The 17,988-nt window shown below is 38.0% G+C and overlaps 1 protein-coding gene across 3 annotated transcripts in view; it reads left to right on the top strand.

Moving 5' to 3' along the window:
• The window catches only part of cacna1ia (calcium voltage-gated channel subunit alpha1 Ia), a 106,112-nt gene extending 89,599 nt beyond the window's left edge, over positions 1 to 16,513 (top strand). The window contains exons 31-35 of one of the 3 annotated variants that reach the window (XM_079847029.1): positions 4,984 to 5,130; positions 6,978 to 7,115; positions 13,511 to 13,679; positions 14,869 to 15,104; positions 15,326 to 16,513. In XM_079847029.1, coding sequence (XP_079703155.1) covers positions 4,984 to 5,130; positions 6,978 to 7,115; positions 13,511 to 13,679; positions 14,869 to 15,104; positions 15,326 to 15,925 — 1,290 coding nt within the window. In that variant the 3' untranslated portion in view covers positions 15,926 to 16,513. The remainder of the gene's footprint in view (positions 1 to 4,983; positions 5,131 to 6,977; positions 7,116 to 13,510; positions 13,680 to 14,868; positions 15,105 to 15,325) is intronic. The other 2 variants (XM_079847027.1, XM_079847028.1) reach the window with 2 other exon arrangements.
• The last annotated feature ends 1,475 nt before the right edge of the window (positions 16,514 to 17,988 follow it).

Here is a 17,988-nt window from a genome sequence, read left to right as displayed (position 1 = left end):
TAAAAATTAACGTGTGTGTGTGTGTATATATATATATATATATATATATATATATATATATATATATATATACACACACACATATATATATATACAGTATATACACACACACATATATATATACACACACACAGCACGCGCGCATTTTACCCTCAACATGACCCGGTGCACCGCGCACATGCACGCATCCTTAAGATGTTAAATTATAGGCTAATACATTTTCATAAAACACAAGGCCTACATCATAAAACTCAGAAGAGTATGTATTTTAATATCTCTGTTGTTCTCTGTTTTCCGGTTGTTAGATAATCAGTCTGAATGACAGTTCATGCGTGAACGTTAGGCCTATTATATAGGCTAGTCAATGCATTATTCTTTCCTTTTTTGTATTGTTTAAAATATTTATTTTACAAGTAATTATATTGATTTATTTCTTAATTTATTTTTTAATTTTTTTAAACTTACTGGGCGAAGGCGACCATGCTAACAGCCGTCGTTTACACTGCCATACCAAGCTGATGCAAAGCGTATGTGAATTTATATCAACACAGAAGAAAGCCCTGTCTAGGCTCTTCCCTGGTACGGATTGTGTCGAGCCATTCGTTAGTCTTGTTGTTTGATAAGAAAAAGATGAAATGTAGTTGCAATAAACGAGATAAGAATCCGCACATCAGCTGCAGCAGCGGAGGACTCTTATTCTGCTGTGCGGAACTGAGGAAGAACTGATGACGCAACAGTTTGATCTTCGGCTGACAAATCAGAGGAAAGCGTTTCATTCCTGCCCACGTGTAGAAATCGAATATTCAAGCGGATTATTCATTTTTCTACCTTAGAGAACCCTTTGGAAAAAATGAAAAAAAACGGAAAAAAAACTGTTTTCTCATTTTTCTTCTTTCAATATTAAATAAAAAAACAACTGAACGAATGATACACGGATTTAATTTATTTCACACTGTTCCTCATTTTTCACTGTTCTTACAGTATTTATCTGAAGATAAGCTGCTTCCAACTGGTTTGGCAGTTCAGACATACTGTTATTTGTTACACTGGTAAAACTTGCGAAAACTGAGCAGCAGATTGTGAAATAGAGGTTTACATCCTGAGTTCAAGCTCAGTTCAGTGTGTATTTATAACAGAACATATTTTAAATGCAGTGGGAAGTCACCTCCCACTCTAGACACCTCTTCTGAATTGTGCCTTGCGCACTGACACACTGACTGCAGCATTTCTGCTGAACAGCTCTTCTTATCCTTAAAGCACTTGAACTTTTCTGGTCACACTGTATAGGTCAGTTTAGTTTAGTTTAGTTTAGTTTAGTTTGTGCTGTACAAAAACAAACAAAGAATACAAACACATTAATATTGACCAAGAAAAGAAGAGTCACCTGGTGCTGTCAAGTATGTTTATTTGATAGGGGTTTAATGATACATTGTTATAGATATATATATTATATATATATATATATATAGATATCGCAATTTAAAAATGTAAACGATATGATTCGCAGTATAGGGTTAGTTTTGTTAGCTCAGCTTACTGTATTTATAAGGTATAATTCACCCAAAAATGTAAATTCTGCGTGTAAGCTGTCTGTGTAAGAGATTCAACGAATACCTGCATTGAAAGCGAGAGTACTGTGTGAGAAAAAAAAATGAAAGTTTATGGAGATTTCAGTGACATTGCTACATTAAACTACTATATAGAATGTTGAATATAATGTAATAATATTATTTTAATAATAATAAAAAAAACTCTCTTCTTTATTGTGGCTCAAAATATCGCAATAGTATCATATTGTGATTTGTTTTGAATCATGACATGAGTTTATCGCTACACCCCTAGTATTTAATTTTGACCGTATCCATGAAAGATGGGTAACAGAGCTTGTCCAGAGCTTTTTGCCAATAGACCTTGTTATTTTTGTTTATGTGTGGTCTGAGTTTCTTTATCCCTGATGGAGGGATGGAGGGATGGATGGATGCTGAAAATTGAGCTTTAGTAAGGTAGGATCTAGAGTGACTTTACCAGCTCACAACGTGGATGCAGACAATATAAAAAAAGGAACTCATCAATTTAAGAAAACATCTCCGTATTGAGTTACTCATACAAAGAAAGTTAACAACAGCTGACAAGCTCCACTCAAGACGTCACACTAATAAAGGTTAGTGATCAAGATGAAACAATCACCCAATCAAAAAACATCCTCATCAAATTGGCATGTTTTACCTACAGTATTTCTACATCATAAAGAATTCAGTCATCAAACAACAAGGTCAAATTGCACATAAAATATCACAGAAACTCTTTTTTGCAGCTTTGCCATCACAAGAATAAATTACATTTTAAAGCATTTTAAAATATAAAACAGCTATTTTAATGTCTAATAAGATTTCACAATATTGCTGTTTTTACTGTATTTTTACAGTTAACATTAAATACTACTTTTTAAAAAAATGTATGGATCCCAAACTTTTGAACTTTAGTATAGGCAAATACGTGCGTACGCTAATCTAGTGGATGGGACTCAGTGTGCGTTAATGTGTCAGTCTGGGAGGATGCATCGTGTGCTGATTAGGTCCCCGGCAACACATAATTTCCCTCATCAGCATTGTGCAAAACCGCTGCTAAAGTCAGCAGAGGAGAATAGACAAGCAGACAGAGAGATCAAGAGACAGACTTCGCCTTGTATCGGTATCGAGTTTGCAGCAGTCTCTGGTTGAGTCACCTACCTGTAAAACAAACTTCAGAAAAGTGCAAAACCGGCAGATGCTGGTTTTCATTGAATTCACACCTGTTCGCGCCATGTGTTGAGTGATTTGTCACCGGGAAGCTGCCAGAATGCTCATTAAAAGAAATGGTTTAGAGGTGTACACTCTCTTATGCTCAGATTTATGGAGACCAGTGATTTGATGAGCTCTGAGCCATATTCTGAGACACTGATACTCCCATATGCTGAAATAACATTAAAACTACATCCTTGCCAATTATACATTTCCCCGTTCCATCCGGCCGAATTATGACACGTGCCGGCACAGGTGAGACTATAACACCCATAAATGTGGCACTTGTGCTCAGAACCATATTGAAAAAGATTGTTCTCACACTACAGGTCGTGACCGTGTCGACCTGTGCATTGGCCGCAAACAAACCGGAGCTGGCCATTATCTTTGTGGGTCATGGCTAGAACCATAAATTGGTTAAACCTCTGAACTACAGAGGTGTATGTGATCCTCTAACACCATGCACTGCTAGGTGCTAATCTTCAGGGGATAATAGCAGCCTGTGAGTTGGTGTCAGACCAAGTGTGTAGTCTTGCAGTCAAACTCTCATTAGAGCTGCTGAGGTGAACGGTACGGCTTTACTGTTTGTTGGTGTTTGTAACAGCACTTATTGTACTGTAAGGGCTTTTGTTAGACCCGTTTGTTGTACATAAGAGGCTGCCTGATGCTTATAAGCAAGAGCTCTCAGAATTAGCAGGCAGGCCAGCCTGATCAATTTTCATTCAGTAAGTTCAACTTAATTGTTTATTTGCGTTGGAATTCAAAAGCATTTGGCTCCAACTAGCTGGCAGTGACGCAAAGAGTGCAATTACCTGGGGAAATAAATGATTGTCATTAGGTAACACCACATTATGATTGTGTTAGATTGATCCTTCAGTTGACGGCTTTCTAAATTGCTCTGTTGGGTAAATTAAATATTGAATTGTCAGATCTCTATTCCTTCTCCCCAAAACGTATTTTGTTGTGGAATCGTACTTGCACAACATTTGCTTTCTCTTGATATTATAATTGAGTGATGTGGCATTTAGGAAGGAAGCTAAAGCAGACATTGATTGATGCAGGTGAAATGTTTTTGTTTGTGTTTACAGCCCTCAAGTTTAGCCAAATTTCAAAAACTTTTGAGGTGCCAGACATGTTTTCAAACTTTTATCACTTTGAATTATATATTTTTTTCCCCACAAAGGTTTTTGCTTAGCGGCTACAAGTGTGTGTGTGTGTGTGTGTGTGTGTGTGTGTGTGTGTGTGTGTGTGTGTGCGCGCAGGTTTAGCCCTCTGCACAGCTGCTCTTTGAAGCTCTGCAGCTGTAAGGCTCCTATCAAACGCCATCATTAAGACCATCCCTGTGACAGTGAAGGAGACCCTTTCTCTGACCCTACCCTCTCATTAGTGTGTGTGTGTGTGTGTGTGTGTGTGTGTGTGTGTGTGTGTGTGTGTGTGTGTGTGTGTGTGTGTGTGTGTGTGTGTGTGTGTGTGTGTGTGTGTGTCGCGCAGGTGGGTTTTATGTTCTACTTTATAGTACAAGAACCATCTCAATGTGTGCTATTATGGATGCATACAGTATACCGGCACCATGATGGCTATCGGTCGATATTAGAGCATTTATTTATTTATTATTATTTACTACTTAATATTTTTTTATTGATATTGGATTAAATTGGATTTAATTGTGCATGCTTATTTCTCCTATATGTACATTTAGATTACTTTTTCCTTCATTTAATACTCATAGAAAGTTAACCATTAAAAATGCTTTTAAATTTAGTCGCTATTAAATGTTATAGAGCAAATCTTAAATTTTGATATCCATTTTTTTATTCTGTACATTATAATGTTGTGATGTAATGTAGTTTATATATATTTATATATATATATATATATAGGCTATATATAAACTACATTACATTACTACAACATTATCATGTTGTACCATGACCAGCCATAACATTATCAGGTTATTGTATCCAGAGTTTTAATACAGTGCATCCCTATTTGATGTATTTTAAGTCATCCAAATGTTATAGAATTACGGTTCATTATTCATACTGAGTCATGCACAGTGTACCCCCCTCATCATAGATTTTGGGAAAGCGTTCCCAGATCTCCAAACCCTTAGTCTATGTGAAAATGAGACATTTTCTCAGTGTGTGAGTTATTGTTAATAACTTTGTGTTATTAACTCTGGTGATGTGTGTTTGTATCGCAGGAGAACTTGTGGCTGGACAGTGTATCTCTGCTTATCAAAGATTCATTTGAAGGAGAGATGCTGATGATTGACAACCTCTCTGGCTCTGTCTTCCATCATTACTCCTCTCCACCCGTCTGCAAAGACTGCAGGACACATCCGCAAGAGGTACGGCTTCACACTGGAGATTGTCCGTGTTTGTTGCAAATGCACATGCCAGTATTTTTGATCATTTTCACAGAATTGCTTGGCCCCCAGAATATTTTGTAGTATAAATATCTGAACATGCAATATATCAAAAGAGAGAACAGAGCCTCTGCTTTTAAACACACGAACAAACCAAAAATCCAGCTTCATGCATTCTTTTTTTTAATCAACACTTGAATGTGGGTAAGTTTCATTAGAAAAGCAACATTTTAAACAAACAGCTGAGAAAATCACGTTGTTGTCAAAGACTACGCTCGGGGTAGATTCAGAACGGTGATCAAAACATAGATGGAGTAGATCGAGTCCATCAACACCCCCAAAGCTTCACAGTCGTTAACCCTTCCTGGGTCGACATTTCATTCAGTAACGGTTGGCAGTTTTGATTTAAATGTAGATGCTGTTTAATGTTTGAGGATCGTGTTATTTTACATTTGCAGATTCTGTCACTTGTTTCTGCTTCTTCTTCGACTGTGTTTTGATCCGGAGAGTCTGTACTCTTTCAGAAGATGCACAATTGCGCCCCCCTACCATATAACATTAAAAACATGAGTCGTGTATCCAATGCAGGAACTTTCCCCAGGAACTAGGGACTTTGGGGTGGTACTCGGTGTGTTTCAACAGCATGAACCAGGGTCTAAATGAAGTTCTGGGTAAAAATGTCCCCGTCAGAAAGTCCCTGATCGCGAGGTAGTAGTACTTTCAGAAGTGGGACTTGGGCGCTGAACATGCTGATTGGTTGAGTTCATCCAGCAATTTGGTTGACTCCACTCAGCATTTTGTTTCAACCACCATTTTTAAAAGTCTATTGCCGTGCATGCAGTAAAGCTGATGATACACTTGGCAACTTTTTGAATAATGTTGCTGGGCAATGTTGCCATCAACGGGGAACCAGGTGAGACACAGGGCCCACCTGCGATGTAAAATATCCAGATAGAAATTTGTTGCCCATTCTCAATGGGAAAGTGCCCAAGCAACAATCGCTCGGCAACATTGCTCTAAAAATTGCCCTGTGTATCATCACCTTAAGAGTTTTTACTATTTGAATCAAAAATGGGGTTTAAAAAAATACGGCCGATGGACCGACGACGAGGTTCAGGCTTTATTAAGCTTATATGCGTATATTAAGTATAATTAAAAATAAATTGAAATTCAAATGACTGTAATTTTTTAAAGCAAAGTTTGAATGTTGGCTTCACCAAATGCTTGAAATTAGTTTTTAGTCTTTAAGGTTTACACATTCGATGGATGGATGGATGAATGGATGGATGGATGGATGGATGGATGGATGGATGGATGGATGGATGGATGGATGGATGGATGGATTTATGTGTACTACAGTACATAATTTAATGTACACACACAAAGTCTCCCAATGCTTGTGTCCCATCACAGTGACAGACAGGATAGGGGTAGTTTAGGAAAGAAGTAATTCAATGGGTAACCTCCACACCTGTCAATCTGCCAGGCTGCCAACAATGTCAGTCCATCAGTCTGTTTCCATCGCCTTTTCTCTGCTCTCCATATATCTCTGATTTGAAAGCTCTTCTCTCTCACTCTCTCTGTTTTGACTCTAAACATCTCTCTTCTTGAATTACCCAAATTTCTGCTTTGAAAAGTCATCACGTTTTCAGACATGAACCATGCTCTCCATATCAATTCAAGGTCTCTTTTGGCAGTTTTATTACTCAAAATTCACCACACTCTGCAAACTCTATCCGTTGGTCTGGCACAGAAAGTCAAATGCTATGAAAGGATTTTAATAATTAAATCCCCTCTCAATTCTCATTGCTATAAATTCTGGTCCACAGCAGATCCACATGGCTGAACTGGAGCAGGCGTCTCTGAGGTCGGAGCAGCTTTCAGATAAGTCATCCTCACCAGCACTGCCTGATGACCTCAGCCTGGATGAGCAGAGCGTGTACCAGATGGCTGCTAAGGAGGGCAAGGTGAGGAGGGCAGAGTTTCTCTCAGAAAGATGATTTTGTCACAATGCTTCACCCCCTTAATTATCTCAGTAGCCACACTTACAAATTTAAAATATTCAAATCTTTTTAAAAAGGGATGCACTGTTATTAGGATTCTTACTAATATCCTAAAGCCACTAATTATATTCATGTTATGGCCAATAACTGATAATGGTTCATATTAAAATGTTGCACTATTTTGTCTAAAAAAAAAAAAAAAAAACCATGCATTTTAAGATTTGCATTTGACACCACCAGTCAAAAGTTCTGGGTCAGAAAGATTATTTAATGCTTTTAAAGGAAGTATCTTCTGCTCACAAAGGCTGCATTTATCAAAAATACAGTAAAACAGTAATATTGTGAAATATTATTAAAATCTGTAATGATTGTTTGCTATTTTAATCTATATTAAAATATAATTTATTTCTGTGATGGCAAAGCTGAATTTTCAGCATCATTACTCCAGTCTTCAGTGTTACATGATCCTTCAGAAATCATTATAATATGATGATTTGCTGATCAAGAAACATTACTTAATATTATAATTGTTGAAAACCTTTTTTATTTTTGTGATATGATTTTTTCATTCAAGATTCTTTTATATGAAGTTTTTTTTTCAAATAGAAATTATAAATGTCTTTGCTGTCAATTTTGATCAGTGTAATGCGTCCTTACGTATGAATTTGAATTTGAATTGGGAAAAAAAATTACTATTACCATAAACTTTTAAAGGTTAGTGTACATGTACAATATTATTAAATTATTTGTGGTATATATATGTATATATATATATATATATATATATATATATATATATATATTGTATATATATATATATATATATATATATATATATATATATATATATATATATATTACATGGCTTGGTTGAATTCTAATGTAGAATGCGGTCTGTTATTTCTTGATAACAGCCGCTGCTAAGTATAACACACCGTTGCCATGAAAAACAGAGCGTTGCTATGGACACAGGATTCTAACCGTAGAGACGGAACGGACTATTTTCTTTAGCAGAAGCAATACAATCGTTTTTAAATCAATAAACTCCTTTTTAAATCAATATTTTGTGTCAAATTATTGATTTATTTGGTGGGTAGCCATGTAATAAGCGGGATAATGTAGAGCGAGGCGGTTGTTACAGCGAATACAACCCCGACAGGCTGATCGGGACCCCGCCGCCCTTACATATATTACTGCTGTCAATCGATTAAAACAAGTAGATTAATAAAAAAAATTCTGTGATTAATCGTGATTAAAAAACACTTAGATATTTATGTATTTTTAATATATTTTATAATGTAATAACTTCACAGTTAATCTCCAAATTAACGTAGAAACAACATAAAGACAGTATATTTTAAATATTTGTTGGCATCTTTTTATGAATGAAGGCCAGTTTCACTGATACTATTACAGCTACTGATGTCTCCATGAAAATTAGGAGTATTCGCGATGCCGGTTAAACATCGTGATGTCTGTCACCCATCGCAATGGTATCGTCTATTGGCCCAACCCTAATTATTATCAATGTTGAAAACAGTTATACTTTTTTTTTTTTTTTCAGGATTCTTTGATGAATAGAAAGTTCAAAAGAACAGCATTTATCTGAAATAGAAAGCTTTTGTAACATTTTACACTACTGTTTAAAAGTTTGGGTCAGTAGAATTTTTTTGGTGGGGGGAATAAAAGAAATCAATACTTTTATTCAGCAAGGATGCATTAAATTGATCAAAAGTTACAGTAAAGACATTTACACTCACCTAAAGGATTATTAGGAACACCATACTAATACTGTGTTTGACCCCCTTTCGCCTTCAGAACTGCCTTAATTTTACGTGGCATTGATTCAACAAAGTGCTGAAAGCATTCTTTAGAAATGTTGGCCCATATTGATAGGATAGCATCTTGCAGTTGATGGAGATTTGTGGGATGCACATCCAGGGCACGAAGCTCCCGTTCCACCACATCCCAAAGATGCTCTATTGGGTTGAGATCTGGTGACTGTGGGGGCCATTTTAGTACAGTGAACTCATTGTCATGTTCAAGAAACCAATTTGAAATGATTCGAGCTTTGTGACATGGTGCATTATCCTGCTGGAAGTAGCCATCAGAGGATGGGTACATGGTGGTCATAAAGGGATGGACATGGTCAGAAACAATGCTCAGGTAGGCTGTGGCATTTAAACGATGCCCAATTGGCACTAAGGGGCCTAAAGTGTGCCAAGAAAACATCCCCCACACCATTACACCACCACCACCAGCCTGCACAGTGGTAACAAGGCATGATGGATCCATGTTCTCATTCTGTTTACGCCAAATTCTGACTCTACCATCTGAATGTCTCAACAGAAATCGAGACTCATCAGACCAGGCAACATTTTTCCAGTCTTCAACTGTGCAATTTTGGTGAGCTCGTGCAAATTGTAGCCTCTTTTTCCTATTTGTAGTGGAGATGAGTGGTACCCGGTGGGGTCTTCTGCTGTTGTAGCCCATCCGCCTCAAGGTTGTGCGTGTTGTGGCTTCACAAATGCTTTGCTGCATACCTCGGTTGTAACGAGTGGTTATTTCAGTCAAAGTTGCTCTTCTATCAGCTTGAATCAGTCGGCCCATTCTCCTCTGACCTCAAGCATCAACAAGGCATTTTCGCCCACAGGACTGCCGCATACTGGATGTTTTTCCCTTTTCACACCATTCTTTGTAAACCCTAGAAATGGTTGTGTGCGTGAAAATGAGCAGATTGTGAAATACTCACTCTGGCACCAACAACCATGCCACGCTCAAAATTGCTTAAATCACCTTTCTTTCCCATTCTGACATTCAGTTTGGAGTTCAGGAGATTGTCTTGACCAGGACCACACCCCTAAATGCATTGAAGCAACTGCCATGTGATTGGTTGATTAGATAATTGCATTAATGAGAAATTGAACAGGTGTTCCTAATAATCCTTTAGGTGAGTGTATAATGTTACAAAAGATTATATTTCAGATAAATGAAATTAAACTTTCCCTTCATCAAATAATCATGAAAAAAAAAGTAGTTCTGTTTTCAAGATTGATAATTATAATGAATATTTTTTGAGCATCAAATCATCATATTTGAATGAATTCTGAAGGATCATGTGACACTGAAGACTGGAGTAATGATGTTGAAAATTCAGCTTTGCATCAATGGAATAAATTACATTTTAAAATATATTCAAATAGAAAACAGTTATTTTAAACTGTCGTAATATTTAACAATATTACATTTTAGTTAATTAGTTTTTTGTTGTTGTTATTTTTTGTATTTTTAATCAAATAAATGCAGCCTTGGTGAGCATAAGAGACATTTTTTAAAAACATTAAAAATCGTACCGATCCCAAACTTTTGAATGGCAGTGTATATATACTGTATATATGGTATTTTCATTGCTCAGATTCCCCAGAGCATCAATCATATATTAGATCTGGTCCAAGCTGGTTGCTGAAGAAAAAGGCTTTATTTTGATGCCCCCGGAAATGAACTACCTCTATCTGATAGATATATAACTGCTGTAATCCATTACATCCCAAACTATGATCCTTTAATTGAATATAATCAGTTAGAATGACCAGACTCGCACTAATTGGATTGAAGTAATCAAATAACTATAAGCTGTTAGTCTAAATCCTGCAGTCTCATGGGGCATGTAGCTCTGCTGCTCAACCAGCGTAGTTCTTCTGCAGACTTTAAACATCTCTATCTATTTGTTAGAGAAACACCATACAGGACAATATGAGGGGCAGATGGCTCAGGTGATCCAGCATAGCCTAATCGCTCCTTAAAGGAGAAGTTCCCTTTTCGAATGAAAATTAGCCCATGATTTACTCACCCTCAAGCCATCTTAGGTGTATATGACTTCATTCTTTCAGATGAATACAATCAGAGTTATATTAAAAAATATCCTGGCTCTTCCAAGTTTTATCATTGCAGTGGATGGCAACCAACAGATTGAAGCTTAAAAACGTCCATCCATCCGTCATAAACGAACTCGAAACGGCTCAAGGGGGTTAATAAAGGCCTTCTGAAGCAAAACGATGAGTTTGTGTAAAAAAAAAAAATTAATATTTAAAACATTATAAATTAAAATAACTAGCTTCCGGCCAAACGAACATACACATTCCACTTAAGTGTAAAGTGCAACTTATGCGAGTAATGCGACGTACTGCTCATACTTACGCTACGCCATGACGCACTACACTACTTCTGATGTCATGAGTTGCGTAAGTTGCGCATTAGGGGTAGGGTTGAGTACCGAAACCGGGCAAGTAACCGGTATGTAACTGGACTGAATCAAAACGCAGAATTCGATGCCTCATTTCGGTGCCACTTAAATGCCTCAGCTGTCTGTTGAAATATTTGCCCCCTGGTTCTCCGAAACGGACGTAAGAAGCATCATCACCGCATGTGATCGCTAGTAAGTTAACGCTTTGATGCATACGATCGTTCACACCGGTGTGATTAGACCGTTCAGATCGCGTGGTCATCAACTTCTAAATTAAAATTTGCGTTCGCGCGTTGGCTTGCGCTGAGCCAGAGACAAACGCTCTCAGCGCTACCATATTATATCACAACTATTCAGTGTTTTCAACCACATAGGGTTTATTTTAGGTTTCAGACATTTAAATACACATAAGCACTAGCAAAACAACATTTATAATTTGTAAAATACACACACGTCTATGGAAGCGGCAATAACAATCCTTTCAATTATAAATTGATGACGTGTTTAGATACACATTGTGTAGGTAACTATAAAATTTACTGTTCTTCTCACTCTTCACCAGCCACTTACTTTAATGTATTTCGGGAGAAGTGGATGAATTGACGCGTTGTAGGCCTAAATCTGACTGATACAATTCTCTGAACTGCAGTGCATACTAACATGGCACCCATTGTGCGTTATAGATCAACTAACATGAATCATGATTATTATAAAGGTTTCTTAAATGACAAAACACATTCACTTACATGTATTTAAGAATAAAAATATCAGCCAAGGACTGACTGACATGTAACGCAACCAAAATTATCACTGTTCGTTTTGTTCCGCGTCATGTTTAGTGTGAAAATGTAAAGTCGATGTCCATACAATAATAGACCGGCGTATTAGAGATTATTAGAGATATTAGAGATTACACTACATCCTTATGCATTGGTTTCTGCCAGGACTTTTACATGTTTTTCCCAAATCTCGAAAGTGACCTCGACGTCAGGGTTAGCGGTAGCATAAGCCATCAGGCAAGTGTTATTTAAATAAACTCCTGATGTACTTACAAACTTTCCAGTGCCTCGTTTTATGAGTACAGAACCTATTTGTACTACTGTATAAGTGAGATAAATTACAAGATACATCATAGGATCCATTAGCGCCTGCACTAAGCCATTCGTTCTAAAATAACGCTCACCTTGTGCAGGACATGCAATAAGTCAGGAGAGTTGTCATATTTGGACAGAGAAGGCAAAAAATGTGAAAAGAGTTGCTGAAATTTAAAACTGGTTTTTAGCATACCGAATACAGACTACGTTGCTGCTATTAGTACTATAGTGATATTTAGTGTTAAATTATTGTATTTGAGTTAGGTGGCTTAGGTTTTATTGTGAATTTGTTATGCAAATGTGTTTTGTATTTAGACTACTTATATTTCTATATTTGCTCTACAATTTTAATATATTCAGTTTTATGAATTTGTAATTATTTTTTATTTTTTTCAATAAAAAAGCCGTTATTTAATGTCATTCACCATTGTTTTGAGGCTCTCTTTTTTTTAAAGTGTCGGTTCAGGCACCGTTTAGGCACCTGTACCATTTTAAAAGTATCGATTTGGCACCGGTATCGGAAAAAACCCAAACGATACCCAACCCTAATTAGGGGCAAGTAGACTGCGTATGTTTGGCCGGAAGCTAGAATTTTACTTTGTAACGTGTTAAATATTTATATTTTTCTTACACAAACTCATCGTATTGCTTCAGAAGCCCTTTATTAACCCACAGGAGCCGTTTGGAGTTCGTTTATGATGGATGGATGCACGTTTTTGAGCTTAAATATGTTGGTTGCCATCCACTGCCATTATAAAACTTGGAAGAGACAGGATATTTTTTAATATAACTGAAATTAATGAAAGAAGAAAGCCATATACATCTAGGATGGCTTGAGGGTGAGTAAATCATGGGCTAATTTTCATTTTAAAGTGAACTACTCCTTTAATCTCTTTTACTGTTATAGAGAGAAGCCCTGGATACAGAGAAACTAAAAGAGTTTTGTTTACCATGAAAGCAAGATATAAGAGTCCTAAAGCCTCCCAGGATACTGAAAGCTCATGCTAATGTTTTTTGCTCAGGAAAGGGGCTGTGATGAGTGTCTAACCTCAGAAGAACCAGGGGGGAGAGGTCACAGCAGGTTACGGCGACCCTCTCGGGTTCACAGCTCCGGGGCAGAGGATGGGGCAGAAACGCATGGAGGCGGTTCTCAAAGTCCACATCACAACACACCTGCTCGTCACAGCATAGGTAATGCGGCACCTTCACAGTACAGCAGGAGTAACACTGGAGAACAAAGCAAGAAAACTGTTGTGCTGTTTGTTTCCTTTCTACTATGCTGAGAGTTTGAATTGTAATTGAACACCTAAAAAAGTTAAACCTAACTTAAAGAATTACAGTCAATTTGTTAACTCAGATAGCAGCTGAAAACTTTTGTTCATCTAATGAACTTAAAAATTCTTGTCAACGCAGCTAAAGATTGTTTAGCATTTTTAGCAATGCAAGGAGCAACAAACCTCATTCTTTCATCATTGTGTATGATTTACAAAGCCCACTACATAATAGTTATGTCTGGTTCGTGAACAAATTGTTCTTTTGAACCAGTTCTTTTTAGTCAACTGTCTGAACCAGTTTACCAAATCGGACTGAACCTTCTGAAACAGTCTGCAGCACAAGTCAGCACAGATCTACAAGTTACTCAATCAAAACTCACTTTCAGATGTGTCTGACAGTCACTCCATCTCAAAATGAACCAATTTCCCAGAGTACATGATCCTAGGATCCCAACTCATTCAGCATTCCAGTTAGTTCAACAGTACACTGAACTGAGAACAGTCTTTCGGGCATGTCCAACATGCTGAGAACTGTCTGCCGAGGGTTTTTATAAAGGGGGCAAAATGTATGTTTCTGATGTCTTTTGCTGAAAAGCATAAAGTATAACAAATAAAAGGTATTGGAAATATAACAGAGATGCGATGGCAGTAGTTCTCAAATCAAAAGCCAGCAGTATACTGATAGCAGTTCTTTCTCGAGTGAAGAGTCAGCTAATGGTTTCAACATTTCTCGAGTCACCAATACACTGAACTGAGGAAACAGTTCTGACTTGGACATGTCCGTGAAGATCCATTGAGCTGCTGATACGAGCATCTGCGTGAACGAGCAGTTAACCTGAATGAGAGGCGAAATGATAGATTTTTTATGGTTTTTCATGGTTTATGTAAAAAGGTGAGTTGATGAAGACTAGTTTATTTATTATTTTATGCTTTTAAACATCATTATTGGGTGCTTTAATAATAGAACAGAGTATTTGTGACATCATTGTGTGATTTATTCATTTTAATTCTACATCTGTGAATTCAAACTCAAATTGCCCTTCTGCATCCTGTTTGCTCCCTCAATTTCATTTCAATTAAAATTCAGTAATTGAATTTGTGTGCAGGTGGAGTTCCATGTAGCAGCAGTAATCAAGACTACCCAGAGGTTTCTGAAGGTTCAAGCCGCTCTAACACTCTTATTCGTCTCCCAGCTGAATTCTTCCACCCAGCTGCCGCGGTCCTCCCTGCACCCTCGAGAGGCCGACCGGGACACAAACCAAGAGGGCTCCGTCTAACTTCCCCAGCCTCATGGGCATCTCTACGCTCTCCTGGAGCAAACACCAGGCTGCTCACCACACAGGTATGTACTCAGTGTTTAAATGGAGGGAGGATGGGGGGCTCCTGGTGTTTCATTGAAACTAGAATACTAGAAACAGGGTTTAGTTAGGTCGCTTTTTTTTGTGAGGGCAAACCAACAAGAGCTTAGACAGAATTTGAACACTGTATGGGCTTACATACGTGTACATGTTATGCATCTTGTTATCAATTCATTGCTAAAATATTTGACCCTTCTGTCCTCAGTATCCATCTCACAGTGACTCCTCCCTGGCTACGGGCAGCTCAGAGGGCAGTCTACCGACCACCATGGAAGAAGGGCTCAGTTTCATCTTATCCACCCCCCAGCCCCTGCTGGACACCCTCCTCGACGAGCGCGCCAGTTTCTCCACAGAGACCCTGAGACCCAGTCCTCCAGCCGCCCAGAACCTCCAACCAGCGAGGGGGCACCAGCGCAGCAAGAGCAACTGTGAAAAGAACATCCGTGCAGGAAGCACTCAGCAAGGCTCTGATGAGGATGTGGGGATGGTACGGTGTGGCTTTGACCAGACATGTGACAGCCAGCAGCTCTCGGAGTCGCCGAGCAGCCTGTCACTCACGTCACTGCTTCTGCCGAGTTCTCTAGCGCCCCCGTCTGTGAAAAAGTGCAACAGCACGGGCAGCTTAGACCAGGGAACTCTCACAACCCAAGAAAAGGTGTTTTCAAAAGAGCCACTGGGTAATATCACTAGCCCCTGGAAAGAAAGGAAGGAAGGAGGAAGAGAGAGGCAGTTGGAGGCAGCACATGGAAAAGACGCGGAAAGTACAAGCCAAATAACAATCGTGGGCTCTAGAAAAAATAGATGAAACTCTACCTTGAGTTAGTTATTTCTAAAGCCCACTACTCGATCTCTGTTTTTTTTTCAGGGAGCAGTTTGACATGTGGCATTCCATCTCAAAGTCTTTCTCTCTCTAACTCCCTGTTTTCATTTGTGACCTGTTACCATTTTGTATTTGCTTGTGGTAAACGTCCGACAGGACTGTCCGACAGAGAAACTGGATGGAGAGACTTGAGAGAAGCAGTTTGGCCCCTCAGTGCATGACTAGAGAGAAAGTTCAATCAGCTGCCTGAAGGATCAGGTCAGGAAACAACGTACTGTACATGTAGAGCTTTCCAAATGCTGGAATGCTAGGAGTTTTCTTGAAATACAAAAGTATATATAAAGAAACTGAAAAGATATAGTAAAGGAGATTTCTTCTCTAAAAGAGGGTATGCTGTGTTTAAAGATTTAATGCAGTTAAGTATACACTTTCAGTATACATACTTTTTACAGGTTATCTGTTCATTTGTCATTCTGTTTGTTTGTTTCTGTCTGTATTCTATATATTTAAGGATATCGAAAATTGTTCCACCGTCAGCCTGAAGAAAAGCTTTCGTTTTAGAGAGGGACCAAACTAAATGAAAGGAAGTCAGACTGTCTGTCATTTTATTTATTTATTTATTTATTAAAATTTGTTTCAATTATTGTTTGTATATTTATTTAAAGGGCAAATGTAGAAATATGTAATCTCCTACCTTTTGCATTAGGAGATGAAGAAAATATGGACACAAGGACAAAGAACAGCCCTCTGCATGACGGAGTCTCTTTACAAAGAAGTTCAATGTAACTATTACTGAAGATGTCAATGCTGGATGAAAGGAGTGAGGTTTTTACTCAGATATTTTTTTATTGATATGCTCTGGATCAAGGAATAGGTGACTCGCGCTGTTGTGGTCACTTTTGTCCTCCCCACAACCCAAAAACAATTCTCTGTGACTTTATTCTCTGCAAGTGGCTTCCATTTTTATAATTTTGGTTAGGTGGAGGGGACTCTTTGTATGCTGGGGTGAAAAGATCCAAGCAAACAAACAAAAAACAAAAAAAAAAGGAAGAGAAAGGGGGGGGGGGGGGGATTTTAGACTGTGGATTACCTGAACTCTTGGATGTTTTGGATGTTGAATACAGCCAGACGCAAAGGATGATGAACCGGCCATGGGATTTAAATGCTTCTTCAAGAGCCTCTGCTTTATTTTGGTCCTTGGATGGCATGTCAGATGAAGAAAACACAATACGGTGATTTTTAGCTTTCATTTTGACAAAACTAGGTTGATTGGATTTGCAACTGAATCAGTTATTTATACATGAATTTTCTTTAGCATGGTTACTGGACTGCAGTAGGGCACCTCTTATTTATTATTCCTCCTCTTTAAATTGCACTTGTTTGTTCTTTATTTCATCTAGCTTATAGTCACTGTATTCATGTGCAAGTGTAGGTATGACACTCCAAATATCTTCTGCCGTAGTGTTTTGCACCCCTGGTTAGTTTTCTTTTGTAATATTCATGTGAATATCACAATTAGACTTGACCTGTTGATGAACTTCATTGACACTTGATTAGTAGTGACTGTCCATCCATGACGTTGGGGTCTCTGTACATTACATCAGTCGTGTTGTGGTTTAGTCAGGACCCAAGCGTGGGATTGTCATTTTAATCTTGCCAATTCCAGTCATGAAGCCACCATTTTGAAATAAGAAACTGAAGCATTAAAGTTTAATCCACAAAACACAATAACAAAGGGCTTACTTGGTTTCCAAGGTGTTCTTGGATCTCACAAGACAATTTTTGCTAATAGTGTGCAAGACTTCAAAGGTTAGTCTGACACTACAGCAATAAACAGTAGCTTTGTGTGCCCCAAGTAAACAAAATGATGTCAATGTCTTTTTTTCTTCTTCAAGTAGAGTATTTACCCTTGTTTACTAGCCTAAGTAACAATACCTGCACGACGTGAGGGCTGATCACATTACATAACCATTCGATCGTTGAGAATAGATGGACTGCCAATGGTTCAGATGAACATATGAAGTCATTTTGAACTCAGGACCTTGGAA

This window comes from Squalius cephalus (assembly GCF_949319135.1).
Source record: "Squalius cephalus genome assembly, chromosome: 1".
NCBI lineage: Eukaryota > Metazoa > Chordata > Actinopteri > Cypriniformes > Leuciscidae > Squalius > Squalius cephalus.
This window is presented reverse-complemented; position numbering and strand designations above follow the sequence as displayed.